Raw genomic sequence first — 26851 nt, 5'->3', positions numbered from 1 at the left:
AACGTCGAAAAAAATTACTTTACCTTTAAATAAAAATAATTATCCAAATTGAATAAAATTTTATGAAAATTTGCTAAGATGGCAAAAAACTTGATGAATAAGTTCACGTCGAAGTAATATTTGCAAAAATTTGACAAAACCACATGAAAAAAATAGCTTAAAATCGAAAAAAAGTGATGAAATATTATTAAACTTGCGTAAAACTTTGCAAAAATACTCCAAATATTTCAAAATTTTTTTCAAATCACATTTTTAAAAAAGTTTTGAAAAATTTAAAGGGGGTGAATATCTTAGATTTTGAGCACACCGTAAGTTTGCAAAAAATATTCCTAAAACATTTTTTAAAAAAACTGAAATTGAAACGAAAACTGATAAGATATGAGCAAAAATTTAAATCTGTTTGCAATGTTTTTATTTGCCAAAAATTTCGAAAGCTGGGCTTTTTTTTTAGAGTTTTCTGTTTTAAAGGCTTGCCCAATTTAGAAATCATGATTTGAAAATTTGAAAAAAATTGCAATCAACACATTTTTATATGATATTGACGACTGTCAATTATTCGTGATGGGGCGAGGGGTGCACAAGGTCCTAAAATTCTGGTCAAAGTGTAAACAAAAATCATTAAAGGTTGTGTGACACATTGACACATCGTTTCACAGGGTTTCAGGATCGCTAAATACGAATATCACTTCATTTTTTTGATTCAGTTCCTCACACGCCCCTTCCCATTTACTCCAGAGTCCTGAATTTCCTTAAAATTTGGAAAAATCGTGTGATATGAATGGTTTATTAGATTTTCGGGGGCGATGAGTATGAAAATCGGCTCATTTTTTGATTTTACTCCTCCAAGAATCCCATTGTACCGCTGATTTCCTACAGATTGAAATTAGAAATAATGTAAACACGAAGATAAATATTAGGTTAGCTTAAGTGTATCATCAAAATAAGTACATGACGGTTAGTTTGGTCATCGTCTAAAATTCGCCAAATTATTCATCAGCATATTTCGTTGATTATATTCAAGACAGGTAATTATTCAGCCATATGACAGTCTGTGTTTTTTCTTTTCCTCTGGTGACCGTTGCCCGATGCAAAAGGAAATATGGAGATAAACGTCAGTTTCCGCGTTGTTTATTAAATAACGAACGCCCTATAAATAAAATAAATAAATACCGTTGATGACATCATATCGGTCTCTAATGGGCTTCGAGTCGAGCAATAGCCACATCACGCAGCAGGGTAGGTAAAGGTAGAGCAGGGTTCAGAGTTAGAATCACATCGTGTACTGCTCGTTGCCATCGTCCAGCCTGCCCATACAGCATATCAGCCGGCGAAGGGACATACAGTGGTACCTAGACCTACTCACATACTCGTATCCTACACCACAATTTGGATATCCACGAGTTATTTTAATCTCGTTGACGTGCGCCTAACTCGGCACATTATTCGCAAATCTCGTCACCGGTACATTTTCAAATTGCTATCGCGCCGTTTAGCTCGTAGCTCGTTCTTCGGTCTCGGATTCGAATTTTTCTTTTTCGAGCGGTTTGCGGCTGCTGTTGTTGTTGTTGTCGCCGCTCAAGTGCACGGTTCTGGTTACTGTATCGTGAATCACTTTCATCCGGCCTGTTTCGCATTCTTGCTCGAGAATTTACCATTCCGCCGATTTCGTTTTCATCGTTGAATCGATCGTCCCCGGTTGTTGCAGATAATCGTCGTCGTCGAAGTATTTTTTAATCCGTCGATTTTCCAAAATACAAACGCGCCGTCATGTCTCTTTCTAAGACGACCAAATCGTACAGCTATCGGTCGACGGGTGGTGGTGGAAATGCCGATATCAACATCGAATACGCTTCCGATTTAGGAGCTCTGTCCAGATTAGAAGTAAGTACTTATAATGACGCGTTCGCTTCGTCAATTTTCTGCTTTAGATAATTTCTAAATTCTAGACTCGTTTCGATGTCATTTTTTTACACGAATTGTATTCTGCTCTTCCAAGTCCAGCTTCGCGGTTTTGAGGTTGGGAGCAAATATTTTAATATTCGAATGGTGACCTTGAATGTAGGCTGATTGACAAAAATTAGCGATCATGAATAATATCGAGTGGTAAATTGAATTTACTGCTCATCGTGATTTAATTCAAAGTTCAAAAATAAAATAAGAATATTTCCAGTAATGGAGGGATAGGGGGGGAGGGAGAGAAAACGACCAGAATCATGTTCCAAGAGATTAGTTGACTTCTTTGGGAAGTATCGAGCTTGATCAACGATTTAAAAAATGAATATCACGAAGCAATTTCACGTTCAACTCAAATTTGTAAAAATCTGAAGGATCCGAAATCGAATCATTTTTCCCTTCATAATTTCGTACAAAAAAATCAAAATATGAGCTCGAGAAGAGCAGGTAGGATCATTGTAACACCTTAAACACTCCAAATACACTGTTTTCTAAACCTACGACCACAAAAAATCCATTAATAGAACCTCGATAGTTCGACTTCATTCCAAAAATCACCTAATAACCCACAAAATAACAATAATTTTTGAGCAAATTTACATACACGTAGAAGTAGATCCAACTCACTACCTTTTTCATTTACCTAAGTAACAATGCATGATTTCTTTTTTTTAATTTGTGTTTATAGGACAAAATCCGACTCCTCCAAGAAGATTTGGAATCAGAACGCGAACTCCGTCAAAGGGTAAGTACCTAGAGCAACCTGTTTACACATAATAATGCACCTTTCGACCCATCACCCGTTTTATCCATTACCTATGCTAATAATTTCCCATCTGAACTTATTTCAATACTCACATCAACCGATATAACGTTGAATCGATCATCTAGTCGCGAAACGGTCTCTTTTTCACGCGGCTCGGTCGCCTTTTATTCACGAAAGCTATTTTAGTCCATCTCGAAATCTCGAACGGGCAGTGTGGCAAGCCGGACACTTGGAATGTCATTTTCGGTATTCGTTTGATGAATCATCACGACTGGTGTATGTTTCTGTGGACGTAAATTCGTAAAATCCATTTTAAAAAATCCCCCCAAAAAAACTCCAAGTTTGCTAGTACATAGATATATAGGCAATAAGTACCTAGAACATTTTTTGACGATGAAAAATCTAGTACTGAAGAGTGAAAAATAGTTGAAGGATAGTTGACTATCGAATCGTCTTCGAAAACAGCCACATAAGGCGCCGAAACAATGGAGCGGTTTCTGCGCCAGGAGCCCAATCTGGAAAAAAATAAATTCGGAATTTAATTAGTGAAAAGTATTAATCATCGTACGGTTTAGTTATATGAAACTATATAAGTACGGTAGGTATTTCTTACATGTTCGAAGCGTGAAATTATTTCCATCTACCTAATCATAACCGAGGGGTGGGGGAGGGAGGAGAGACAAATTGGCACACAACGACAACGTTCTCTATCCGAAGTATTTCAATCGTTTCTCGCACAGTCTCACATATTATTACGAAAATCCAGCTCTTCCACCCTCTACCCATCCACTTCGTCCATTTTTATAGTCACACAGAATTCCTATAGCGATCGTCGTTCCACGCTGGTTCTATTTTTATCCTCACTCGTATACAAAATATACAAAATGTATAATGTTTTCTTTAGCCTTGTAGTTTTGTACACGCATTGTAATACGTGAATATGTACAAAGTGCTTTAGGTACCGAAAAAAAAAAGCTGTAAGTTTGCATTGGACCCTCATCATGGGCACGAGCACTTATTCTTATTCATTATCTAGGTTAAAAGTACAAAAGTACTTGAACAAATCTCAGGCGTAAATTTATGAACTATATCGACGAATAAAATCCAGACGAAATATTTTATTTGTTGTACAAGGCTCTAGTCGATTATTAGGTGCGGCTAAGTCCATAGTACATAAGTATACGAACGTTTAAAAACGGAAATTCGACGAGAAAAAAATACTCGACTCGTAACATGAAACGTGAAATTTTGGCACGAATTTGATGGCCACGTGTCAATTCGTAACGAGAATGTAAAATTATGACCGGAATAAAATTTTTAATTACTCGCGAATGGACTATTCATTTAGGCAGGGATTTTTCTGGGGGAGTGAGGGAGCGAGGGAGCTCGCAGTGTTCCCAAATTAAGTTTTAAAAATATCAAAAAATTGCCATAAAAACCGAAAAAAAAATGAAAAAATTAGGGGAAATGTGAACGTGTTCTCTGAAAATAGAAGTAACAAAAAAAGGCCTGCTAATTAGAATTTTAATGTTCTTTTTATTTTTTAAATTTCATCAAATTTAGGAGCTCACAGCAAGATCAGAGATCCAAAAGGCTTGGATCAAAAAAGTAATTCAAAATTTGAAATCAGTGACCTTGAAAATCCAACAAACGACAGGTCACATCAACGTCCATAAAAATCCAACAAACGCCAGGTCACACGAATTTTTGAATTTTTTGAAAATTGGGGCCTTATTGTGGGTAATGGGGTTTGAGGGGCTCGTACGAAAAAAGTAATTTGAAATTCGAAATCAGCACCCATGAAAACCACCAAAAAAGTAATTTGAAATTCGAAATCAGCACCCATGGAAACCCAACAAACGACAGGTCACACGAATTTCTCAATTTTTTTGAAATTCGGGGGCTTATTGTGGGTTATGGAGTTTGAGGGACTCGTACCAAAAAAGTAAGTTGAAATTCGAATTCAGCACTCATGAAAACCCAACAAACGACAGGTCACACGAATTTCTTAATTTTTTCGAAATTCGGGGGCTCATTGGGGGTGATGGAGTTTGAGGGGCTCGTACCAAAAAAGTAAGTTGAAATTCGAATTCAGCACTCATGAAACCCCAACAAACGATAGGTCACACGAATTTCTTAATTTTTTCGAAATTCGGGGGCTCATTGTGGGTGATGGAGTTTGCGGGGCTCGTACCAAAAAAGTAAGTTGAAATTCGAATTCAGCATTCATGAAAACCCAACAAACGATAGGTCACACGAATTTTTGATTTTTTTTTGAAAATTAGGGGCTTACTGTGGGTTATGTGATTAGAGGGGCTCGTACCAAAAAAGCAAGTTGAAATTCGAATTCAGCACCCATGAAAACCCAACAAACGACAGGTCACACGAATTTTTCAACTTTTTCAAAATTTAGGGGCTTATTGCGGTATCTCGGGGGCTCGTATCAAAAAAATAATCTGATATTCGAAATCAGCGTTATCGAAAACATAACAAACCATATGTCACATGATTTTCAATTTTTTTCTTCAAAATTTGACCAAAATGGGAAGGGGATGTAGCCTATGAACCTCCCCGCTCCCACCTTTCCCCCTCCAAACGCGCGAAACACATTGAAATTCATTTTAGAAAAATTTGATAGAATTTTCAAATACGTAATATATTTTTAACCTCGTAAATTACGAATCTGAAGTAATTTTCCTGATTACATTTGGGAGGGTAGTTGAAAGGAGGGAGAAACACTTGAAATGACAATAATGCTGTGCAATAAGATCTTCGAAATTTCTCTCAACAGCTCAATTTGTTGAGGATTTGAAAGAAAATTGTGATATTTGAAGAAAGTTTAAAGGGCAATTAAAATTATTAATAATTCTGAAAAAAAAACTTTTTTGCAAAAACTACGATTAGGTAAGATAAAAATTCATATTTTTGCAAAGTACGAATTCATTAATTATTGCATAGACAGATTGATCTGATCAGCCCAAGGTTTAAAAAATTCACACCATTTTCGACCCAATCAGACAGAAAATGAAACGAAAAAATAGGTAGGTACTTGAGATTTTAAAAAATTGGAATTTCATCTGCTGGTAATTTGATAAAATATTATTCCAACTCGATGTAGTTTTTTTGGCATTATGAAAAAAATCTTGTAATTATTTGGAATTCGTTACGAGAATTATTTTTAATAGGGGACTAATCGATGACTACAACAACTACAACAAACGAAATCTCAATTGAGTCGATGCGGCTTTGAAAAAGTGACATAGAATACTAAAAAGAGATGTTTCTTCTCGTCTCTCTCCTCTTTTCCCACTACTCACCGTCGCTATCCGACGTCATTTAAAAATAGCTCTAGTAGTGTAAATGTACAGAATGCCCCAACAAGGGGTTCCCCTCGCTTGCATCCAACCACATGAAACTGGCCTCAATATCGGTTGCCAAAATTTTTTATGATATTATTACAGTGAACTAGTCTTGGGTAGGTAAATTTTCTTTCTATACGTTCCGTACGTTATTCTATACACTTTTGAACTAGGAAATTAAATTTTGAAAATGACTACCAGTAGTACGAATGATTTTTTTTCAATTATACCTTCACGAACGAGTGTTCTGGACCATATTTTCGACTCTTTGAAATAAAAATTCCAGTATTGAGGAAGTGTGGGTGTATCACAAAACTGGTCGCAAGCTGCAGTTCTTCTTTTCTTCAAAGTTTTCATTTCTATAAAAACAATACAAATTAAATATTAACAACAAATAGGTACCATAAAAAAAAACAATCAGACCGATTCATAAATTAGGTAGGTAGGTAAAGATGCACATAAATGATAAATTGGAGCCTAAACTAGGTACTCATTGAACAATAAGGTCACAATTGACTCTTTTTAAAAAAAACTTCAAAAAACATTTTTTTTAAATGCTTTAATCGTAGACCTATTTATGTTACAGATAGAACGTGAAAAAGCCGACTACAGCGTTCAGTTAATCACATTACAAGAACGTTTAGAAGAAGCAGAAGGTGGAGCCGAAAGTCAGGTGAATAGGTATTTATTTCGCTTACACGTTGGAAAAAAATCGAATTAGCTCATCATTTTTCTAATACATTTTGTATGTAATTAAATCGACAGTATGAAATAAACAAAAAAAGAGATCACGAATTATCGAAATTGAGAAAACTTCTCGAAGACGTACACTTGGAATCGGAAGAAACTGCAGCTTTATTGCGAAAAAAACATCAAGAAGTAGTCAATGATTTCCAAGAACAGCTCGACCAAGTTGCCAAAGCCAAAGCTAGGTAGGTACAGCACAATTATATTTATGGTAGGATAAAAACAATCACAGGATCGTTTGGTTTCCATCAAACACAAGTACCTACCTAATAATCTACCTATCTCATATTTTTTTTACAAATACATGGGTCTAAAGCACAATTGATTATTCGATACAATTCATCATCAATTTTATACTGAAGTATTAGCATTATGAATATATTTACAGGGCTGAAAAAGAAAGAGCTAAATTCCAACAAGAAGTCTACGAGCTCTTATCGCAGATTGAACTCATCAACAAAGATAAAGTAGGTAGCAGGGCTTACCAAGCAATTTCAATCCATCTTCGTGTTCATTCGAAGTGACACATCCAGTCAATAATATAATTCTTCATTTTGATTTCAGTTAGTATCTGCGAGAACAATTGAAAAATTAGAAATCACGATTCACGAATTAAATGTCAGAATTGAAGAATTGAACCGAACAGTAATCGATATCACATCGCACAAAACTCGACTTTCGCAAGTACGTTCGGAGTTTTAAAAAGTTCATAGACTTCTCAATTTTTAACCGAATGAAAGGAGTGAAATAATTTCACGAGTGTTCAATTTTTTCTCAAAAATAATGTTTTCGACCCCCCCCCCCCACTCGAAAACATATTTTGTAGTTTTCCATCAACCCTGCAGATCGATACAATGAAAGCATCCTATTTGAGTAATCCAAAATCACTGAAATTATTTCACATTTTCATTCGGTGAAGCCTAACTAATCAAATCACACGCATAGGCCTGAAAATGATCCACAACTTCCTCTTTAAAATAATTAATACCCACGACTTTCGTTTAGGAAAACATCGAACTCGTCAAAGAAGTACAAGATATCAAAATCCAAATCGAAAACGTGAGCTATTTGAAGAGTCAAATCGCCGGTCAACTCGAAGACGCTAGAAGACGATTGGAAGACGACGAACGAGTAAGCTTTACCTACACCTGAAGCAACCACTAAAAATACCCAAACTTATTTAAAAATACCATTTTCACCTCGATATAGCGACGTTCCTTATTGGAAGCTAGTCTTCATCAAGTTGAAACCGAATTAGAATCGGTTCGCGTGCAATTAGAAGAAGAATCCGAAGCTCGATTGGATCTTGAAAGACAATTAGTCAAAGCTAATGGAGATGCTCAGACATGGAAATCCAAATACGATACCGAAGCAGCTGCACGTGCTGAAGAAGTTGAAGAACTTCGGTACGAACCTTTTTCTTTTCTTGCTCTTGTTTTTTTTTCCTCCTCAATCTTGATAAATAATTTTCTCATTTCTTTGATCAGACGCAAATATTCTGCTCGTCTGCAAGAACAAGAAGAACACATTGAAACTCTCATTGTGAAAATCAACAACTTGGAGAAACAGAAATCTCGCCTACAAAGTGAAGTCGAAGTTTTGATCATCGACTTGGAGAAGGTGAGCTCAGCTAAAAAAATATACTTATTCATCTCGCAAATCAGGAGATCAAAAATTCATGATTTTTTTTCCATCGTAGGCTAATGGAACAGCCCGGGAATTGCAAAAACGTGTCGAACAACTCGAACGCATCAATATCGATTTGAAAACTCGTCTTGACGAAACCACATCGTTATTCGAGCAAGCTCAACGCGACTTACGTAACAAACAAGCCGAATTACAACGTTTGACCCACGAATTGGACAAAACCAGGGAACAGAAAGATGCTCTTACTCGCGAAAATAAGAAATTGGCTGGTACGTATATTCGATTTTCATCTGTGGACTGCAAAATGACTGCTAGAAATACCCGATAGCAGATTTTCAGTAGAAATCGTTCGCTTTAGAAAAGATAGGAACGGTCCACTTGACGTGTCCATCCACATGACTAGAAAATATTGCAATCATTATTTCAAATAACAAATAACATTTTTCAGATGATCTTCACGATGCCAGAAACACTATCACTGAACAAAACAGAAGATTGCACGAGCTCGAAATCGAATTACGTAGATTAGAAAACGAAAGAGAAGAATTGAGCGCCGCTTACAAAGAAGCCGAAGCTGTAAGTACACCTATCTCTATTCACTTACACTCAAAATACATATCAGACGAGAAATAGAAAATATTCATTGATACTTTTGCAATCAGGGCCGCAAAGCAGAGGAATTGAGGTCTCAAAGATTATCTGCTGAGCTTGCACAGTTCCGTCATGAAGCTGAGAAACGTTTGGCCGAAAAGGATGAGGAAATCGAATCTATTCGGTAAGTTGGAAATTAAACATCCCTTAATACCTACCAAAAAAATAAGATTTCTCGACGCAATTATCCTGCCTTCGTCCTGTCAGTTTTCCATTGCCCAGTCAGTTGTACACTGCAGCTCTATTCTTGTTACTTTTCCAATTCCAAAAGATTTCCAATGACGAACAAACGAGCTAGTCATCTTCTGAGAGTAAAACGAATGCAATAAGATGAGCAGATTGGCACCTGAAACATAAAAAACCGTCTTAGTCGTTTTCAAATGAGTACAACGAAAAGTTAACGTATTTTTTGCCCCCCCCCCCTAAAAAAGTATCCCAACAGCAGAAAATTTTTGGATTATTTTTTTTATCGAAAGAGCACACTACAATATTTTTAAATTTTAAATTTGATCAATTCAAAATTGTCCAAATTTTTATGGAAAAATCGAAATTTGATGAGGAAAATTGAGATAAAAAGCTGAATATAGGTTCATACCTTATTTGTGACTTTCCAAATCGATTAGTGGTCGTTTTGATTTCGATTTGAGCCTCCAGAAGATTTTTATATTTTCCGGTGTAGAAAAGATGCTGATTTTTATTCCGGTTTTTCCCTATGAAAATTTATTAAAAACTGGACAATCTAAAAATCTGCTAGAGGCTCCAAAAAAACGTCAAAACTATCACCAATCTATTCGAGAAATCAAAAAAAAGAAACAGATACCTAAGATTCAATTTCATAGAATTTTGACCCCTTTCACAGAAAATACATACAAAAGGGAACCTTTTGAGGTGTCACACTCCGATTTGAACGAGAACGCGATTTTTGGAAAGAGAATAGTCTAAAACCCCCAAAACCAAATTTTCAGCAGCCCAAGTTCATTTTTCGATTTTTGGCGAATTTTTGAAAATTCAAAAATGACTATTTTTGGCGATTTATGCTTTTTTTTAAAAAGTACGTACTTGATCAATAAAAATGGTCAAAATAAGTCCCAAAACTATTATTAATTACCCAAATCAAAATTTCACCATTTCCAGTCATTCTGGAGCCTCCAGCGCGATTTTTCAATTTCTCCAGAATTTTGAATTTGCTCCAGAAGGCGTGAATATGAAGTTGGGCAGCTAAAAATCGAATTGTGTATTATACTCGAACTGTTTAACGAGTTTATCTACATTTGAGCCGATTTTGGGAGTGACACCTCAAGAGTGGTTTTTTGACCAGCTTTTTTCAAAATTGAAAAATCCAAAAAATCAAAAGATTACCGTTTGTGAGGAAATTTTTGAAATTTGCGCGAATCGCTCTATTTCTTTAAGAACTAACCCGCGGAGCGCAAATTCTACCATTTCCAGCCGCTTTGGAGCGAGAGTGACACCTCAAAAAACCACTCTTGAGGTGTCACTCTCAAAATCGGCTCAAATGTAGATAAATTTGTTAAACAGGTCGAGTGTAATACACAACTCGATTTTTAGCTGCCCAACTTCATATTCACGCCTTCTGGAGCAAATTCAAAATTCTGGAGAAATTGAAAAATCGCGCTGGAGGCTCCAGAATGGCTGGAAATGGTGAAATTTGGATTTGGATAATTAATATTAGTTTTGGGACTTATTTTGACCATTTTTATTGATCAAGTACGTCCTTTTTTAAAAAAAGCATTAATCGCCAAAAACAGTCAATTTTGAATTTTCAAAAATTCGCCAAAAATCGAAAAATGAACTTGGGCAGCTGAAAATTTGGTTTTGGGGGTTTTAGACTATGCTCTTTCCAAAAATCGCGGTTCCGTTCAAATCGGAGAGTGACACCTCAAGAGGTTCCCTTGATCATTTTTAATTTTCAAAAATCGCTAAAAACCCAAAAATAAAATTCAACACTTGAAATTTGGTTTCATGGTGCACCTTTAGGGGCTCTCTTAATGATAAAAGCCACAATAACGGCAAAAGAGATGATACTTGCATGCAAAAAAAAAAAAAAATTAAAATCCAAGTAATTTTAAATATGTATTACATATAATTTTTTTCATTTCAAAATATAATGCAAAATAACATGATAGAAAACCACGAATTTTCTTCACTCTAAAAGCAAAAATTTTGAACACCCTGTTGTCTTTCCTTTCGTTTTTTTTAATCCAAAGAAATTTTCAAAATGATACTATTTCTCTAATTTTTTCTCAAAGTCAAAATTCTGCTGCCATTCGATTTTGCTGCTCTAGACAGCTGCCCGATATCGCTTAATGAGACATTTGACCTTGAGTAGGACGTATGTGGCAAATTTCAACTCTTTAGGTCATTCAGAAGAGGCTCCCTGACGACAAGAAAAAAATTAAAAGCCTTTAACAGCGCGAAAATATATTTTTCTGTAACCGAAAAAAGGCAAGGAATGGGTTAAAAACGCATATCGGACATTTTCTGAATGCATACGCTCAATGAAGAGCATAAAAAGGGCTCCATGCAGTGATGACTCACAATTGAAATTTTTTTACAACAAAAAAAAATTGCAGCTGGAAAGGGGGTAGGGAGGGGTTGAAAAAATCGAATCACCAAAAGACCTATCCAGAACAATCTGTGAATAAACATGCCAAATTTCAGCCTCCCGAGTCAATTTGAAGGGGTAAAGGAGTAACAAGGTTTTTCATAACGTCTTAAAAATACAAAAATACCTCATTTTTCCCCTCCAAATTGCTCTAGAATGCTGATTTTCTGAATATTTTACATGACTCTTGATTTCTATAATTTCTGGGTCAAGGTCATCCTCACTCAAACCTTTCAAATTCGACTTCAAACCAAGCCAAAGCGCTCAATTTTAGGGAATTTTTTCGAAATAACTTCTGGAGAGATATTCCCAAAGGTTCGAAGAAAATCTGAATACCTAAGTAAATGAATTTTCAAAAAAAAAGTACCTGACATTGTGTAAAATGTAAGAAAATGGATGTCTGAGACCTCAAAGTAGCTTTTATGTGTGGTGTTTCTCTCCTCTTCCTCTTCCTCTTCCTTCCGGAATTGTGATAAAACCTATAAAAACAGAAAACCGTATTTTCAAAGTCAAATAATCAAGTAGGTAATCTAATCGCAAAGAACAATGTTGAAAATTTCCAACTGCGGTGCTTATCATTTCATTTCTCATTGAGTTTCGATATTTTTTTTCATCCCCTCTCTGAAATAATCAGAATTTTGATCAAACTCAATTGCCCAAATTTTGGGTGATTCTCAACGAAAAAACTTGACCATCTCCTCTATCCATTGTCAAATATTCCATCTTGAATCAATTTCTACCAACCCTGTGATACCTTACATCATATTAAACAAAATCTAATCATACTTTTTAAAAACAATAAATAATGTAAGCAGCAAACATTTGACAATATGCCAAAGATAACGTTAATCTGTCTCTTTTTTCGATACCGATTTCAACACTAATTTCATCTTACGTGAATCTTTAATTGAGTAAGAAAATTAAACGAAAAATATAATTCACCCAATCAATCAAGTTTCTACACTCCGCTGAAGAAAACAGAAAACCGAAGACCATCCCCCTCAAAAAAATGTTTTAAATTAAAAATCAGCAAATTTTCGCAATTCTCGAGCATTTCCAGATATAACATTCGCAAAAGATCAAACGACGTCTGAAATTCGGACGGGTAGGGGTACAGACACACGTACAACGTTTAGCTTTAATTAACTCAACATTATGAATGCGGCGTTCTCATTAATTCGACTTTAAGCTTACATTGGCGACTAAACGTTTCGAGTATTAAAAAAAGACGCAACGGCCAACTTACGAGCAATAATAGGCATTTAAAAATAGTTCATTAAAACCTTGCGTAGTATTGTGACTGCACACCTTGATCGGTTTACGTTCGAATTGCGGAAGAAGCATTGAGCGAGTATTGATATAGAAAAACCAGGGCAGTTTGGAATTTTCACTTGGGCGTGTTTGACGTGTTCGAGATTCGTGAATAGTTTCGCGTTTTTTCTACTTTTCGGTTCGGTTTGCTTCCTTCGTCTGTCCGGATACAGCTACCTACAATAACAATGTCGACTGTGTTATCGCCGTATTTAAATACACCCAAGTTGAATAAAACCGTACAAGATAAAATTCTGGAATCGCGTAGTCGAATACCGTCGACAGATTACTTCCGTAGTAAATCCGCCCGTAGAATCGAATCCGAGCTGTTGGCCGATGCGTACTGCCATATCATCGCGGACAGATGTAAGAGTGGATTGAACCTGAAAAGAAGTCAAAACTTGGATTATAATCAGAAATTTCGAAGCACCGCTACTCTGGAACTTCGCGAAGTGTTACGAGAAATAGACGATTCGAATTTCTTCAATCGTACCGATTCTAGTAACGAATTGAGAAGTTTGGAAAGAGACGCTTCCAAATACCTAGATGAATATCGGTATGTGGGTGGTAATACCAGATCGTCGTCAGCGTATCATTACACTTACAATAGTAGCAGCGGCATCAGCAGAAGTAGAATTATTTAAACACACATTTCAAAAATAAATTCTTTCTATTTCCTTATTACTTATATCCTCGAATCCTTCCAATTCTTATTTCAGTTACCAAGTCCATTTATCGTATATCCTTTGTTTATACTTAGCCTAGATTACTATTTAAATACCAATGTCGATGCTCTTTATCCTAATACATTACGGAATTCTCGATGATTCCTCGTTGTTTATTCAGTTCTGTAGTAGCGAATCGTACGATTTAAATTATCTATTAGCTCTACCAACCAGGTTAGCTTCTTATATCTTTTATCACTATACTTATCTATTGCACCTTATTGCAACCTACGTGAACGTCTATACGTACCTATATCTGAGTGTACTCGAATCCTTCGTTGCGTTTTCAAAAACCCTTGGTTTACACCGTACTGTTCGAACCGTTTTCAACAATATCCACTAGTAAATTTACTTCTGTTCAACACTTGTCGTCTTGTCCGTTAATGTCGTCGTAAAAAAGCATATGTAAATATGCATTTTCAAATTCAATTCACATTGTTGATGATATCAAAACCGTATCTAACGTTCGTGATGTGTGATTTTTCAGCAAACAAACAGCCATCGAAATCGAACAACTCAACGCTCGCGTTGTGGAAGCTGAAACCAAATTGAAAACCGAAGTTACTCGTCTGAAGAAGAAATTCCAAATCCAGATCACCGATTTGGAAATGTCTCTTGATGTAGCAAATAAGAACAATTTAGAGTTACAGAAAACAATCAAGAAACAATCGTTACAACTTACGGTGAGTTTAGTACCAACTCGTAAATCTTATCTAGTCTTCTGCGATGACTGGAGTCTGGAGTTGATTTACTAACTGCTATGTGCTGGGGAAATGTTCGTAGGAATTGCAAGCTCATTATGACGAAGCTCAAAGACAGCTCGCTGTTACTATGGATCAATGCGCTATCGCTCAACGTAAAGTACAATCTTTGACTGGTGAATTAGAAGAGCTCCGAGCCAACTACGATTCGGTAAGGTTCTTATAAATTAAACCAAGGTGTTTTAACTTACTTTCAGATGAATTCAATTCGATGTTGTGTTTCCTGTTTTCTAGACCTTACGCAGCAAACGTCAAATTGAACAATTATACGAAGAAGCTCATAGCAGAATTAACGAATTGACCACCATCAACATCAATCTCGCAGCATCACGTTCCAAACTTGAACAAGAATTAACTCAAGTTGCCACCGATCTGGAAGAAGCACACAAAGAACTGAGAGTAAGCAATAATTAATTATGTAATTAATATTCAAAATACCTACTACCTACGTACCTAAAACCGAACTTACAAAAATGATACCTACAATGCAAATATTGCAAAATGGTGGATCTAAATTCAAACCTAACAAACATGAGGCCGTGACGTGAGCCGGGTATGCAAACAAAGTCACAGATGTGTTTTGTAAGTTGCATAACCTTAACCGGTTTCATTGTTAACAAACATTGGTAGGTAGCTTTGGTAGGAACCTACTTCTTCTAAGTTTTGATTTTATTTTTTTTTATTTTTAATTTTTTTTTTCAATTTTTGAAAATTTTAAATAGGTACCAATTTTTGAAATTTCTTATAAAAAAGAAAAAAAAATTAAAAACCGTTTGATTAGAGCTTTTATATTTTTATAACCATAAATAAATTAGGATCCCCAATTTCGAATGTGAATATTTCTCTGGCAATAAGAGGGTGGAATGGAATCAGAAAATGAAAATAGAAAATGTAAAATAAAAATTTTAAATTTCAACATCTGAGCTCTGAATATTTTAATTTTTTATATTGTTTCTTAATCTCATTCATTTTCAATATTTTTACCATCCTCCCTTTTTATAAAAAAAAACACTAGTCGATGAAACATTGGACATACCTATTAAGGTTTAAGTTCCTGTGTCTTTGAAATTTTCATCATATGAATTAGGTACTTTATAAAGAATTATTATAGCAATGAAATCAGGTCCTTGATTTTGTCAGAACCCACATAGAATAGTAAAAAATGAACACGAAAGAAAACAATATTAATGAATACATTGCCATTCAAGTGTTTGTTTTTATCTCACTTTTCGAATTTCAATAATTGCCATCATAAGTGAATAATTCAATTATGTTCTGTGATAGATGTGTTTTTTAACACGAATTTTGGCAGATTTTTGAGAATCTGGATTTTAGATGTTTTTTGAAATTTTTTTCAACACGTTTTAAAAACTTGAAAGAAAGTCTTCTCTTTTCAAAGTAAAATCCAAATTCCATTTTCAAAAGCTGCTACCATAGCGATAGCAGATTCTAGTGGATTTGAAATCTGCCAAAATCTAGAATCTCAAAAAATTCTGCCAATAAAAGATTTGTGTAAAAAGAACACATCTGCATACCTATATAATTATAATTTACAAGCAAAATTACCCGCCCTCCGGGCAAGGAATACTTAGTTCAAATTTTTATATAATAACGAAAGAAAATCTCGCAAAATTCCATCTCGCAGTTACTGAGAAATTATAAAAAATTGATAATTTTTGACACCTTTGTCATTTTTTGGCTATACATTGTGAAATTTGTGATTTCACTCTAAGGTCCATTTCTCCTGGACGAATCCCAAATTTGGATGGCGAAAAAAATTTCAGTACAACCATCTACGCATCACGCTGAACATTTTGAGTATTTTTTCACAATTTTCCGTCCAGTCGTTTTGCAGTGATGGCGTTACAAAGAAAACACCACTTCAATTTATTAAGTAGATATCCATGCAACACTTGCATAGGTATATTGAAATCCACTCAAAACACTTCCACAAGAAAAATATATCCATTACCATTTTAAAAAATAAAAATAAAATCACCTTCTTCCACCACAAATTTAATAAACTTGCATTTATTCTCGTAGATTTCCGATGAAAGATACCAACGTGTCACAGTCGAACTCAAACACACTGTTGAAATCTTACATGAAGAACAAGAAAGAATCATTAAAATAGAAGCAATCAAGAAATCGTTGGAAATTGAAGTCAAAAACTTATCTGTCAGACTAGAAGAAGTTGAAGCCAACGCCATCGTTGGTGGTAAACGCATCATCAGCAAATTGGAAGCTAGAGTAATGAAAACCTTACCTACCTAATAACTTTCACTTTTCATACAAAATCCGGATCCTTTCGAGTATTAATTTCTCTGCAATATTGATGGGTTTTAGATTCGTGATATGGAAGTAGAATTAGACGAAGAGAAACGTAGACACGCTGAAACAATCAAAATCTTGCGTAAGAAGGAACGTAATCTTAAGGAAATTTTGATCCAAAATGAAGAAGATCATAAAAATGTGCAAATTCTGCAAGAAGCTTTGGACAAAACAAACCAAAAGGTTAATCTGTACAAGAGACAATTGCAAGAGACGGTAAGTGAAATTATCAACTCAAGAGTGAAATCAATTACCTATTTAATTGAATGCGCCAGTGTCATTATCATATCACTACTGAAGTAAAAAACAATTTAAATTTAAAATGAACTAATCTTCTGAAAAAAATCTTACCATATTGATCCAAAAAGTTGTTTTACATATGATAAAACTATGAATTGATCTTTCAATTCATTTGTTTGTTATCATTCACTTGAGAATCTGCAAAGTCAAATGATGTAGGCTTAAGAATATGAAATGAATAAACTCATGCAGTAATATAACACAACAATAAACTATCATGAACATTCCTTATAGGTATACTTACTTACTTGCTCTGATGATATCTTAATTTCACTTTCCAGGAGGGAATGAGCCAACAAAACGTTACCAGAGTTCGTAGATTCCAGCGCGAATTGGAAGCTGCCGAAGACCGAGCTGATTCTGCTGAAAGTAATTTATCGTTGATTAGAGCTAAGCATCGTACATTCGTTACAACGAGCTCTGTTCCTGGTTCACAAGTCTACTTGGTTCAAGAAACTAGAAACACCACAACGACCGAATCTTACTAAATATAAAACACTCGACATTTTGCTTAACAATATTTTTACTTGAAAATTTCAGTTTTTAGTTTACTTTACAATATAAAAATATAAAAGCTTAAAAAATTCAACGCCGAATTCCAATAAATCAATACAACTCTGATATCTCAATCAAACCCTGGTATACGAATAATCTTGTGTTTTACATTGGATAAGTATAATTTACATTTAAAATAAAAATTTTGTTCTGGAAAAGTGTATTCATATAGTATTCATGGGTACTCATTTTGCAATGTGCCATAATAAAGGCACACATGGCATGGCACACCATGAATCTTTCAAATTTCAATGTAAATAATACATACCTATCTTGATACACCTGGATAAATGTACACATTGCTGGTGTTCATACTGATTCTGAAAATGTTGCTTTCAATTTTTCATCGTTACAAATTGTTTTTCTGTTGAGAAATCTGAAAAATAAGATCAAAATGAGATGAATTACACTAATGAAGTAATAACCTCCGGAAAAAATGTATAATCATCATGGTTTTTAAAAAGTATTCGGCGCTCACTCATTTATGGTACAATACCTACACCTACATACTATGATGCATACTTTGTCAAATAAATAATCCAATAAAATCTTTCAAAATAAATTTGATCCTATTACTTGATAGTTGATTACATTGCATTATTGATACCATCATCATTCGCACTTCAAGATCTTACGAACAACCTTCTTCACTTCCCAAACAAAACCTACCCTGTCTGCAATGATGAATACCTAATCTATTCATCGAATAACTAAAATACAACCATTAGAATAGAATAAATATTTATTATACTACAATACTACATTACCATACAATTTACAAAACTGTTAATAAGTATCACACAACACTGTTACCGAACTAACTGAAGAAAAACAAAAAACAAAATTGATAATGTTAGTATTCCAGCAGAGGAATCAGAAATCTCAGTAATTTATTGATAAAACGAGTCTATAATACTCTGATAAAAACAGTTTGTAAAAAATACAATATTTATGAAAAATAAAATTTAAACTTTGTAAAATCACAGTAGTACAATAAATCAGTTGAAAAACTTCGAATTGCTAACAATAATACTGACAGACTAAAATATTTAGTATAAAACAAACAGTATTTAATAAAAAAAAAAAATAATAAAACAAAAACGTTGCAAGACGGTTAGTAGACAGCTATAGGTAGTAGGTACATAATTAATTAAATGAATACTTGGTCAATTTTATAATACTAAAGGCACAGTCTAGTAACTTACACCAATGAAAATCTTGATTCTATGAAAATAAACAACGAAATTTATTTTGTAGATCAGTTTTCCTAAAGAAAAACATACCATCGTAAATCATTTTCATATTGCACGTGATATGGTAATACAAACGTATGTAATTCACAACCATTAGTGAAATGAAGTATAAGATAATTCATTTCCTATGATGCGAGTGATCAAAAGTGAACCTTTATGTCCAGTTAATCACTCGACCCTTACTTTTCATATTCAAAGAGAGGGTTTCAATTTACAAATCTGATGGAAAAAACATCAGTTTAATTCTATTTTTGTAGCAAGTCCTAATTTTATTTTCTGCACATTGGGCGTTTGTCAAATTAAACTCGTATTGAAAGTTTCCAATCACTAGGCTATTGTAGACTGCTTAGGTTTTAGATCATGTGATATTGGATCACTCAAGATCTAAGCCCAGGCCTACACAAAACTGAAACTTATCACAATGTTAAATTAACTATCACTACGTACTAAAATTAGTTTCATATAATGCAATATCCCAAAAAAATAAGTTATTATAAAAATCTCAAATCAAAATATTATCCTAATTATAAATTTTAAGGCACTTCATTCTCACAGAAAAATTATCAGTACAGTAAGTAACTCGTTACTTGCTGTATCAAAAAACAACCAATAAAAACGAGACGTTTGAACTTTCACCTCATAAGTTTTCATTAACAATAAAAAACTTGTAAGTACCAAAGTTTGAGCATATGTAAATGTAGTAGGATGAGAAATTCCAAGCTAAGTGCACCTAATAAGGCCCACTTTATTTAAATGACAATTTCAGGAACTTCAAACTGTAAACAAAACTTGACCAATAAGCTGGGAACTAAGAGGCGATCCTGTAGTTCATATAAATGTGCTTGATTCATCCTCAAAATCCTCACCAACGAATACTTTAAATAAACAAAGAAAAAACTACTGTTTCTAATTACGCCCACCCCACAAAAAAATTCAAAATTGTGTTAAAAAGTGGAATTTTCGGGTAATTGTAATCTTAGGTTGCAATATAAACTTCTGAAGACAATCTGGCTTTATTACCAAAGTTTTTCATTTACTAATACAATTTTCAAGAGGTGGGCGTTATTAGGTGCACTTACCTTACGATGAAAAAATGGACTCTATTTCCATTTTTTCCATGTTAATAATTATTTAATTCCTACTATGGCAAATTATCTAATATCACATAATGAATTATTACCGTTCTAACTGGGGCCAATCGTTAAATTCAATTCTAAAATGAACTTATTTAAATTCTGATGTTGAACAAGTCTACAAATATAATACTATAATCGTAAGACAAAGATGGTAACTGATTTTTATCGCGAATATCACTTAACACGGAGGGAAAGAGTGTAGGTATATTTTTAAAAAACAACATTGCAGCAGATGGATTTTCATACTCGTATTTTATCCGTAAGAAATACTCAATGTACGTATTACTTACGACTCAGAAAAATATGTTTTGATCGAAGTTGAATTTTACCAACGATGATGTGAGTTAGATCATTCTCAATAATCACTTCCTCGCAGAAGCGATAAGAGTTTTCTCTTGGCATTTGGGGTTTTCCTCGTAGAAGACATTGGTGATCACAATATCACCGGTGGAAAGGGTTTGGCAGTCCGCTTCGGTAGTCGATACTGAAACTGATTTATGGTTCACAGTTGATGTTTCGTTGTGACAATGACAATTGCAGCAGTAAGTGTTGTTGTTATTATTGGAAGACGTGTTTTCGTGTCTGGCTATAACGGAATTCAAAACTTCCTCCAGTTTCTCGATCCGGTCGAGTCTATCGAGCTTTGTATCGGATAAGATTTCGTCGACCATTTGCATCGATTCTGTGATACTGGGCGGTTCGGATGAAAACGTTGGAGAAAGTACACCTGCGAAATGAAGTATGAAGGAAATTACTCGAAACGGTTGTTGACTAAAATTTCAGTCGAGAGTTGAACCTTCAAGTCTAGGGTCTAAAAAGTGCTCTAGAAATCGAATATGGATGACATTTTTGCAGCTTGAGAAATTCATTTGGCTTTTCATAGATACCTAATGGGTCTAAGATGTGAGAAAATATACAAAAATGTTTTTTTTTCAAAAATTCCAAAAATCACTACCCAAGTTTAGGCTTAAAATTCTTCAATCAGCTCAAAAAAAAATTACTAGGAAATTTTCAATTTTTTGGTCGCATGCTGGGTACTTTTTCAAAAAACCCAAAAATTGCAACCCAATTTGGGCTAAAAATTTTTTTTTAAATGCTCAAAAAACTATTTTTATTAAATATTTGAATTCTTTGCAAAATTTTAACCTATTTTGATAGGTCACGTGATATTTCTTTGAAAATTGTAAAAATCGTAATTCAACTTTCGGCTCAAAATTTTTCAAAAGTGCTCAAAAAAATTTTTTTTTGAAATATTTGAATTTCTCGCGAAATTTTATCCCATTTTGATAGGTTGCATGGTATTTTTTAAAAATTCCAAAAATCGTGACCCAACTTTGGGCTCAAGATTTTTTCAAAAAATACTCGGAAAACATTTTTAATGAAATATTTGAATTTCTCGTGAAATTTTAGCCCATTTTGATAGGTCACATGACACCTCGTTCAAAAATCCCAAAAATCATCACCAAATTTTGAGCTCAAAATCCTTCAGAAATGCTCAAAACAGAGTAAAATTTAGCCTCAATATACTTCAAGTTCTCAAAAAAGTTTTGATAACAATTTTGATCTCCTGAAAATACAGGGTTTCATTTCGACAGATCAAATGGAACTTTTTTCAAAAATCCCGAAAATCATTATTCGAGTTTGTGCTCAAAAATCTTCAACATTGCTCTAAAAAGTTTCAATTGGGGGAAATTTTTGATTACCTGCCCAAATTTTAATCCATTTTCATAGGTCACATGACATCATTTTCAAAAATTCCAAAAAATCATGATACAATTTTGGGCACAAAATTCTTCAAAAAGTGCTCAGAAAATTTTTTCCCAAAATCTCGAAAATTATGATTTATGACCCAATTTTGGATTCAAAATCCTTCAAAATTTCTCGAAAAATTTTCATAGAAATTTCAATTTTTAATCCATTTTGATAGGTCGCAATGACACTTTTTTCAAAAAGTCCAAAAAGTCATGATCCAAATTTTGAGCTTAAAATTCTTCAAAAGTGATAAGAAAATATTTATATTATTCTGTTGACATTTTTACCTATTTTGATAGGTTACAATGACACCTTTTTCAAAAATTTCAAAATATCATGATTCAATTTTTGAGCTCAAATTTCTCAAAATTACTCAAAAAAAAGTTTTGATGGATATTATTGATTTTTTACCGATAAAAATTATAACCTAATTTTGGAGTTGAATTTAAAATTCTTCTAAATTGCTCAAAAAAAGTTTAGATTGAAATTTTTAAATTCCTGCCAAAAATGACATTTTTTTCAAAAATCCCAAAAAATCAAGATTAAAATTTGGGCTTAAATTTTTCAGTAGTATTGAGAAAATGTGAATAGAAATATCTGATATTCTGTTGAGATTTTTGCCCATTTTGATGGGTCACAATGACACCTTTTTCAAAAATTTCAAAATATCATAATTCAATTTTTGGCTCAAATTTCTCAAAATTACTCAAAAAAAGTTTTGATGGATATTTTTGATTTTTTACCGATATTTCACCCCATTTTGATAGGTCACATGACATTTTTTTCAGAATTAACAAAATGTCATCATCCAATTTGAGCTCAAAATTCCTCAAAAGTACTCAGAAAATTTTTATATTCAGTTGATATTTTTTCCTATTTATGTTACAATGACACTTTTTTCCAAAAATTTCAAAAAATCATCATGACTCAATTTTGTGCTCAAAATTTTCCCAACTTCTTAAATAAAAGTCTGAATGGAAATTTTCAATTTTCTGGCGGAATTTTAGCCCATTTCCCAAAAAATTATAACCTAATTTTGGAGTTCAACTTAAAATTCTTCTAAATTGCTCAGAAAAAGTTTAGATTGAAATTTTCGAACTCCTGCCAAAAATGACATTTTTTTCAAAAATCCCAAAAAATCAAGATTGAAATTTGGGCTTAAATTTTTCAGTAGTATTGAGAAAATGTGAATAGAAATATCTGATATTCTGTTGAGATTTTTGCCAATTTTGATAGGTCACAACGACACCTTTTTCAAAAATTTCAAAATACCACGATCCAATCTTTGGCTCAAATTTCTCAAAATTTCTCAAAAAAAATTCAAATAAAAATTTTTGATTTTCCTGTGAAGTTTTAACTTATTTTGATAGGTTGTACGACACCTTTTCCAGTAATCTTGAAAGCCAATACCCAATTTTGTTTCAAAAAATTGTCAAAAATCATTTTCATCGAAATATTTGAATTTCTCGCGAAATTTTAATCCATTTTGACATATCGCAAGGCAGTTTTTGAACAATTCTACAACATTTTATTTTTACCCAAAATGGGGGGGGGGGGCACTTTGAAAAAAATTTTAGATCTCGAAATTCAATGTTTTTTGGTTCCATCCTTTTCTTACTGTGCAACAACGAGAATTCAAAATGCAAATTTTCTAAAATTTTTGACCCATATAGAAATTGTAAAAAGGTAGCTGAATTTTTTGAGTCGCAAAAATGCCATCTAGTTGAACACTTTTTTTGGTTTTCAAACTGTACACTATTCTTCGTACCTGGTAATGAATTATCCGAAGCAGTCGATTTTTCACTAACGCAGCTCTCCAAACTTTGAAATTCTCCATCCCCTTCTTCAGTATCTCTATAAAAAAAATAATAATAATAAAAGCAATCAATTTAGAACAATCTCAGATTCCTCATACGGAAAACTACAGCCGTAAAAAAATTTATAACTCGACCTACTTTGATTTAGACTCCAACTTTTCCAATTTTTTCGCCACTTTGTACGAACCCTTTAATTTCTCTTTTTCTTCTTCAGTCAAATCAAGATACCTGAATATCGAACAAAAGAAAAATTTCAACATTACATAGGTAAGTAAAGTACCTACACTTAAGTACGTCAAGATATAAAACATCGAAATCAGATCATAATGAATGATATAATTCGCCTACCGCAATAAACGAATTTCACGGTTACTGAGCACAATATTACGACTAGAATTGGAAACAGCGGCTAGTTTCGTTTGCAAATCGGCGAGCTCGTTTTCTATTTTTCTTTGTTTTTTACGTTGTTTCACTTCATCAGGTCTAATATACATGTACACCTGTTCTTCGCTCAGTTCCCATAATAAAAATTCTAAATCCGAACTGATTTGCCTGTTAAAAAAAAAAACAGAGGGAATATCAATAAGGAATAATATTTCACACATGAATCAATTAAACAATTATTAAAAAATCTACACACCGACGCATAATATTATAAATATAAGGCACTAGAGCTGCAACATCTGCAGCTGCACACAGTAGCATATCTCTCGATAGAGGTCTTCTGGCCCAAAATTTATAATCACGATGGCATAAATATTTCAACTGATCTTTCGTCAGACTAACGGGTACAGAATACGACTCGCATAAAGAACTTAAAGATATATTCTTCGTTTTGTAAACGGGTTTACCAGTCTCTTGAAAATGCAGCAGTGCATGAGCAGCCTAAAACCGAACACAATTACAAAATTAGTATCGAAAATATACCAAGTGTTCAACGTAGAAATTAAATAAATATAAAAAAATACCTGAGTATCGAATATATTCCGTAGAGTAATTCCGAATTGATTATACAAATTAACGCTGATATTGCGGCAATCGTGCATGACCTGAATGAAAACAATTCTCATTAGGTAAATTTCACCAAATGAATTAGTATTAAATCACTCGAGTAATAGGCTTACTTTCAGAATATTTTCCGATTCCAATAAACGTTGCAGGCCACCGTTGTTTATCAACAAAGGACATGTGACGATATCAAAAACGTAAACGTTTTCTTTGGTAGTACATATTTGAAACAAAGTTATTTGCCCTTTAACACCTATATTAATTCCTTCGCAGTCGAACGAGACTACCGGATTCTCCTGTTTGAAAATATCCTCGATAATCAAAGTACATTCTCTAGGATTAACGATGATTTTCGAACTCTGTAATAACTTCGCTTTCCAGCTCTCTCCATTACTCGACACACCGTTGCTACCATTATTAGTATTATTATTGCTAACATTATGAGCACTGGTCGATACAGCTACGTTACTATTATTCATCGACGTAACAAAACTGCGATCTTTTTCGGTATTTTCAGCCAACGCTTTCATTAATAAAGAATTAATTCTCTGTTTCAAACTCTGAGGTCGGTTATTAGTCTGTTGAACTTTGGGCGAATCTTCAGGAGGTGAAAGCGGTATATAGGCAGCTTGTCCATTCGCATACTTCGGTGTTTTTTCTTCGACAGCAACCGTCACCGATAGAGGTTTCGCACACGGTGGTTTCTCAGCCAAATTCAACGTTAACGAAACCAAGTTCGATTTAATATCGAACACATCCGAATACATCTTCAAGAACGTAGACAAATCCGCAGCTGTTTTGCACACCGAGAACCACATCTCTTCGGGCAACTGATCGCTTATACAATGGAAAAGTTGATCCACCAGTAAAGGTCCTCTGGATCTGAGAAGATCTTTACAAAACGAAAGTAATTTACCAGTGACTTGAGGATCGATTTCAGTTTCTTCCAGCTCCTTGAACGGTTGTCGTTCGCTGTCGATGTATTCGGCCAATATGACGTTATCTTCGATCACGCAGAAAGTTTCCGGATACCGTAGTAAGAAATCTCTGAAATCTTTCAGATGTTGTCCGGAAATATGACGAACTTCGGGCGAAGCTTGCGAACGATGTCCCAATAAACTTTTAATAGGTACTTCGGTACCTTCGCCGTATTGTTTCAGTTTGTTACTGAAATACTCTACAGCTTCGTTAACGTAATCTCGTTTATGCACGTTTAACGATTTATTCGAGCCTGAGGTTTCGTCTTCGTTATTCTCTGGCAGTGAGAACGATGCATAGACGTGTTCACCATCGACGGTGAAAAGGGAAGGATACTGGGTCAGGAATTTCTTCAATCCTGATTGAGAACCACCAGCGATCTGTCTCATTTCTTTCGTGAATCCTTTGGCTCCGAATTGACAGCTTAGATCGTGTAGAGTTCTAGGGCCTCCTTTATCCATCAGTTTCTCGAAGAAGAACAGTAACGTCATATTTCTTACCATTTCGTATTCTTTGCTATCCATGATTCTGCGTGTGTGTGATAATAGGTAGGTTTCAAATCTTAAAAACTGATAGAATAATATGACTTTCAAAAAAAAAAAAAAAAAAAAAAAAAAAAGCACGATTGGTAGGTTTAGGTTTATATCATTTTAGTCGAAAGTGATGAAAAAAGAAGTCCCATTTTCGAAAAGGACTTCTTTTCAGTGGTAATTTGATTTTAATTCGATTTTTATTCAAGTTTTTATCACAAAATTGCCACTGCCACTATTGTTTTGACGTGGGTGTTTCTATCACACATTTTTTCATCAACTTCAACTTAGCCTTTAGTTCTACGTTGAGCCATTCGCAGCGCTGCTTTTCTGAGCCGAGGAATTTAGCTACAGCCAATCAAATCATGCCACGTCATCGAGACTTTGAATCTGACCAATCAGATCGCTGTAAACAGAAGATAACGTAATCCTATCGTAACCTGTTACCGAACTCATCGTTCGACTGAAAAATTGATAACGCTAAGCTTACAGGTGTTTGATTCGTTTCTAGATCGGTTTCAATCTGTTGCCCACATCTTCACAAACCTGAAACCGCTCCCAATACTCGAAATACCATCGCAATTATTATTTACAATTCACATTCGCATCACACGTTCATGACGTTCACGTAGGTACTCGGTACACACA

The 26851-nt window shown here is 34.1% G+C and overlaps 2 protein-coding genes and 1 long non-coding RNA gene across 4 annotated transcripts; 1 reads left to right on the top strand and 2 right to left on the bottom strand.

Moving 5' to 3' along the window:
* Positions 1-1468: 1468 nt before the first annotated feature.
* LOC135842341 (paramyosin, long form-like) lies at positions 1469-17887 on the top strand. Of its 2 annotated transcripts, XM_065359759.1 has the most exons (18): positions 1469-1881; positions 2642-2698; positions 6665-6751; positions 6844-7010; positions 7214-7292; positions 7390-7509; positions 7831-7956; positions 8035-8231; positions 8313-8445; positions 8525-8741; positions 8921-9048; positions 9135-9247; positions 14270-14465; positions 14566-14694; positions 14778-14942; positions 16587-16793; positions 16890-17090; positions 17456-17887. In XM_065359759.1, the coding sequence occupies exons 1-18, from the start codon at positions 1768-1770 to the stop codon at positions 17660-17662; spliced, it is 2643 nt and encodes an 880-aa protein (XP_065215831.1). In that variant the 5' UTR covers positions 1469-1767; the 3' UTR covers positions 17663-17887. The 2 variants fall into 2 exon arrangements, with proteins under 2 accessions (XP_065215831.1, XP_065215832.1); XM_065359760.1 differs by lacking the exon at positions 2642-2698 and having other exon boundaries at positions 1470-1881.
* On the bottom strand, positions 2696-7398 carry LOC135842346 (uncharacterized). The gene is made up of 4 exons (XR_010558112.1): positions 7311-7398; positions 6309-6437; positions 3095-3234; positions 2696-3003 (listed from the first exon to the last, which is right to left on the bottom strand). It is a non-coding gene; the product is annotated as an uncharacterized LOC135842346 (long non-coding RNA).
* Positions 17693-26471, bottom strand: egl (Egl_like_exo domain-containing protein). The gene is made up of 7 exons (XM_065359761.1): positions 24812-26471; positions 24656-24736; positions 24328-24572; positions 24036-24239; positions 23826-23915; positions 23639-23724; positions 17693-20845 (listed from the first exon to the last, which is right to left on the bottom strand). The coding sequence occupies exons 1-7, from the start codon at positions 26195-26197 to the stop codon at positions 20481-20483; spliced, it is 2457 nt and encodes an 818-aa protein (XP_065215833.1). The 5' UTR covers positions 26198-26471; the 3' UTR covers positions 17693-20480.
* Positions 26472-26851: the final 380 nt, after the last annotated feature.

Source organism: Planococcus citri, chromosome 4, assembly GCF_950023065.1.
Source record: "Planococcus citri chromosome 4, ihPlaCitr1.1, whole genome shotgun sequence".
NCBI classification, from domain to species: Eukaryota; Metazoa; Arthropoda; class Insecta; order Hemiptera; family Pseudococcidae; genus Planococcus; species Planococcus citri.
The sequence above is the reverse complement of the archived record's forward strand: the minus strand, read 5'-3'. Positions and strand labels throughout refer to the sequence as shown.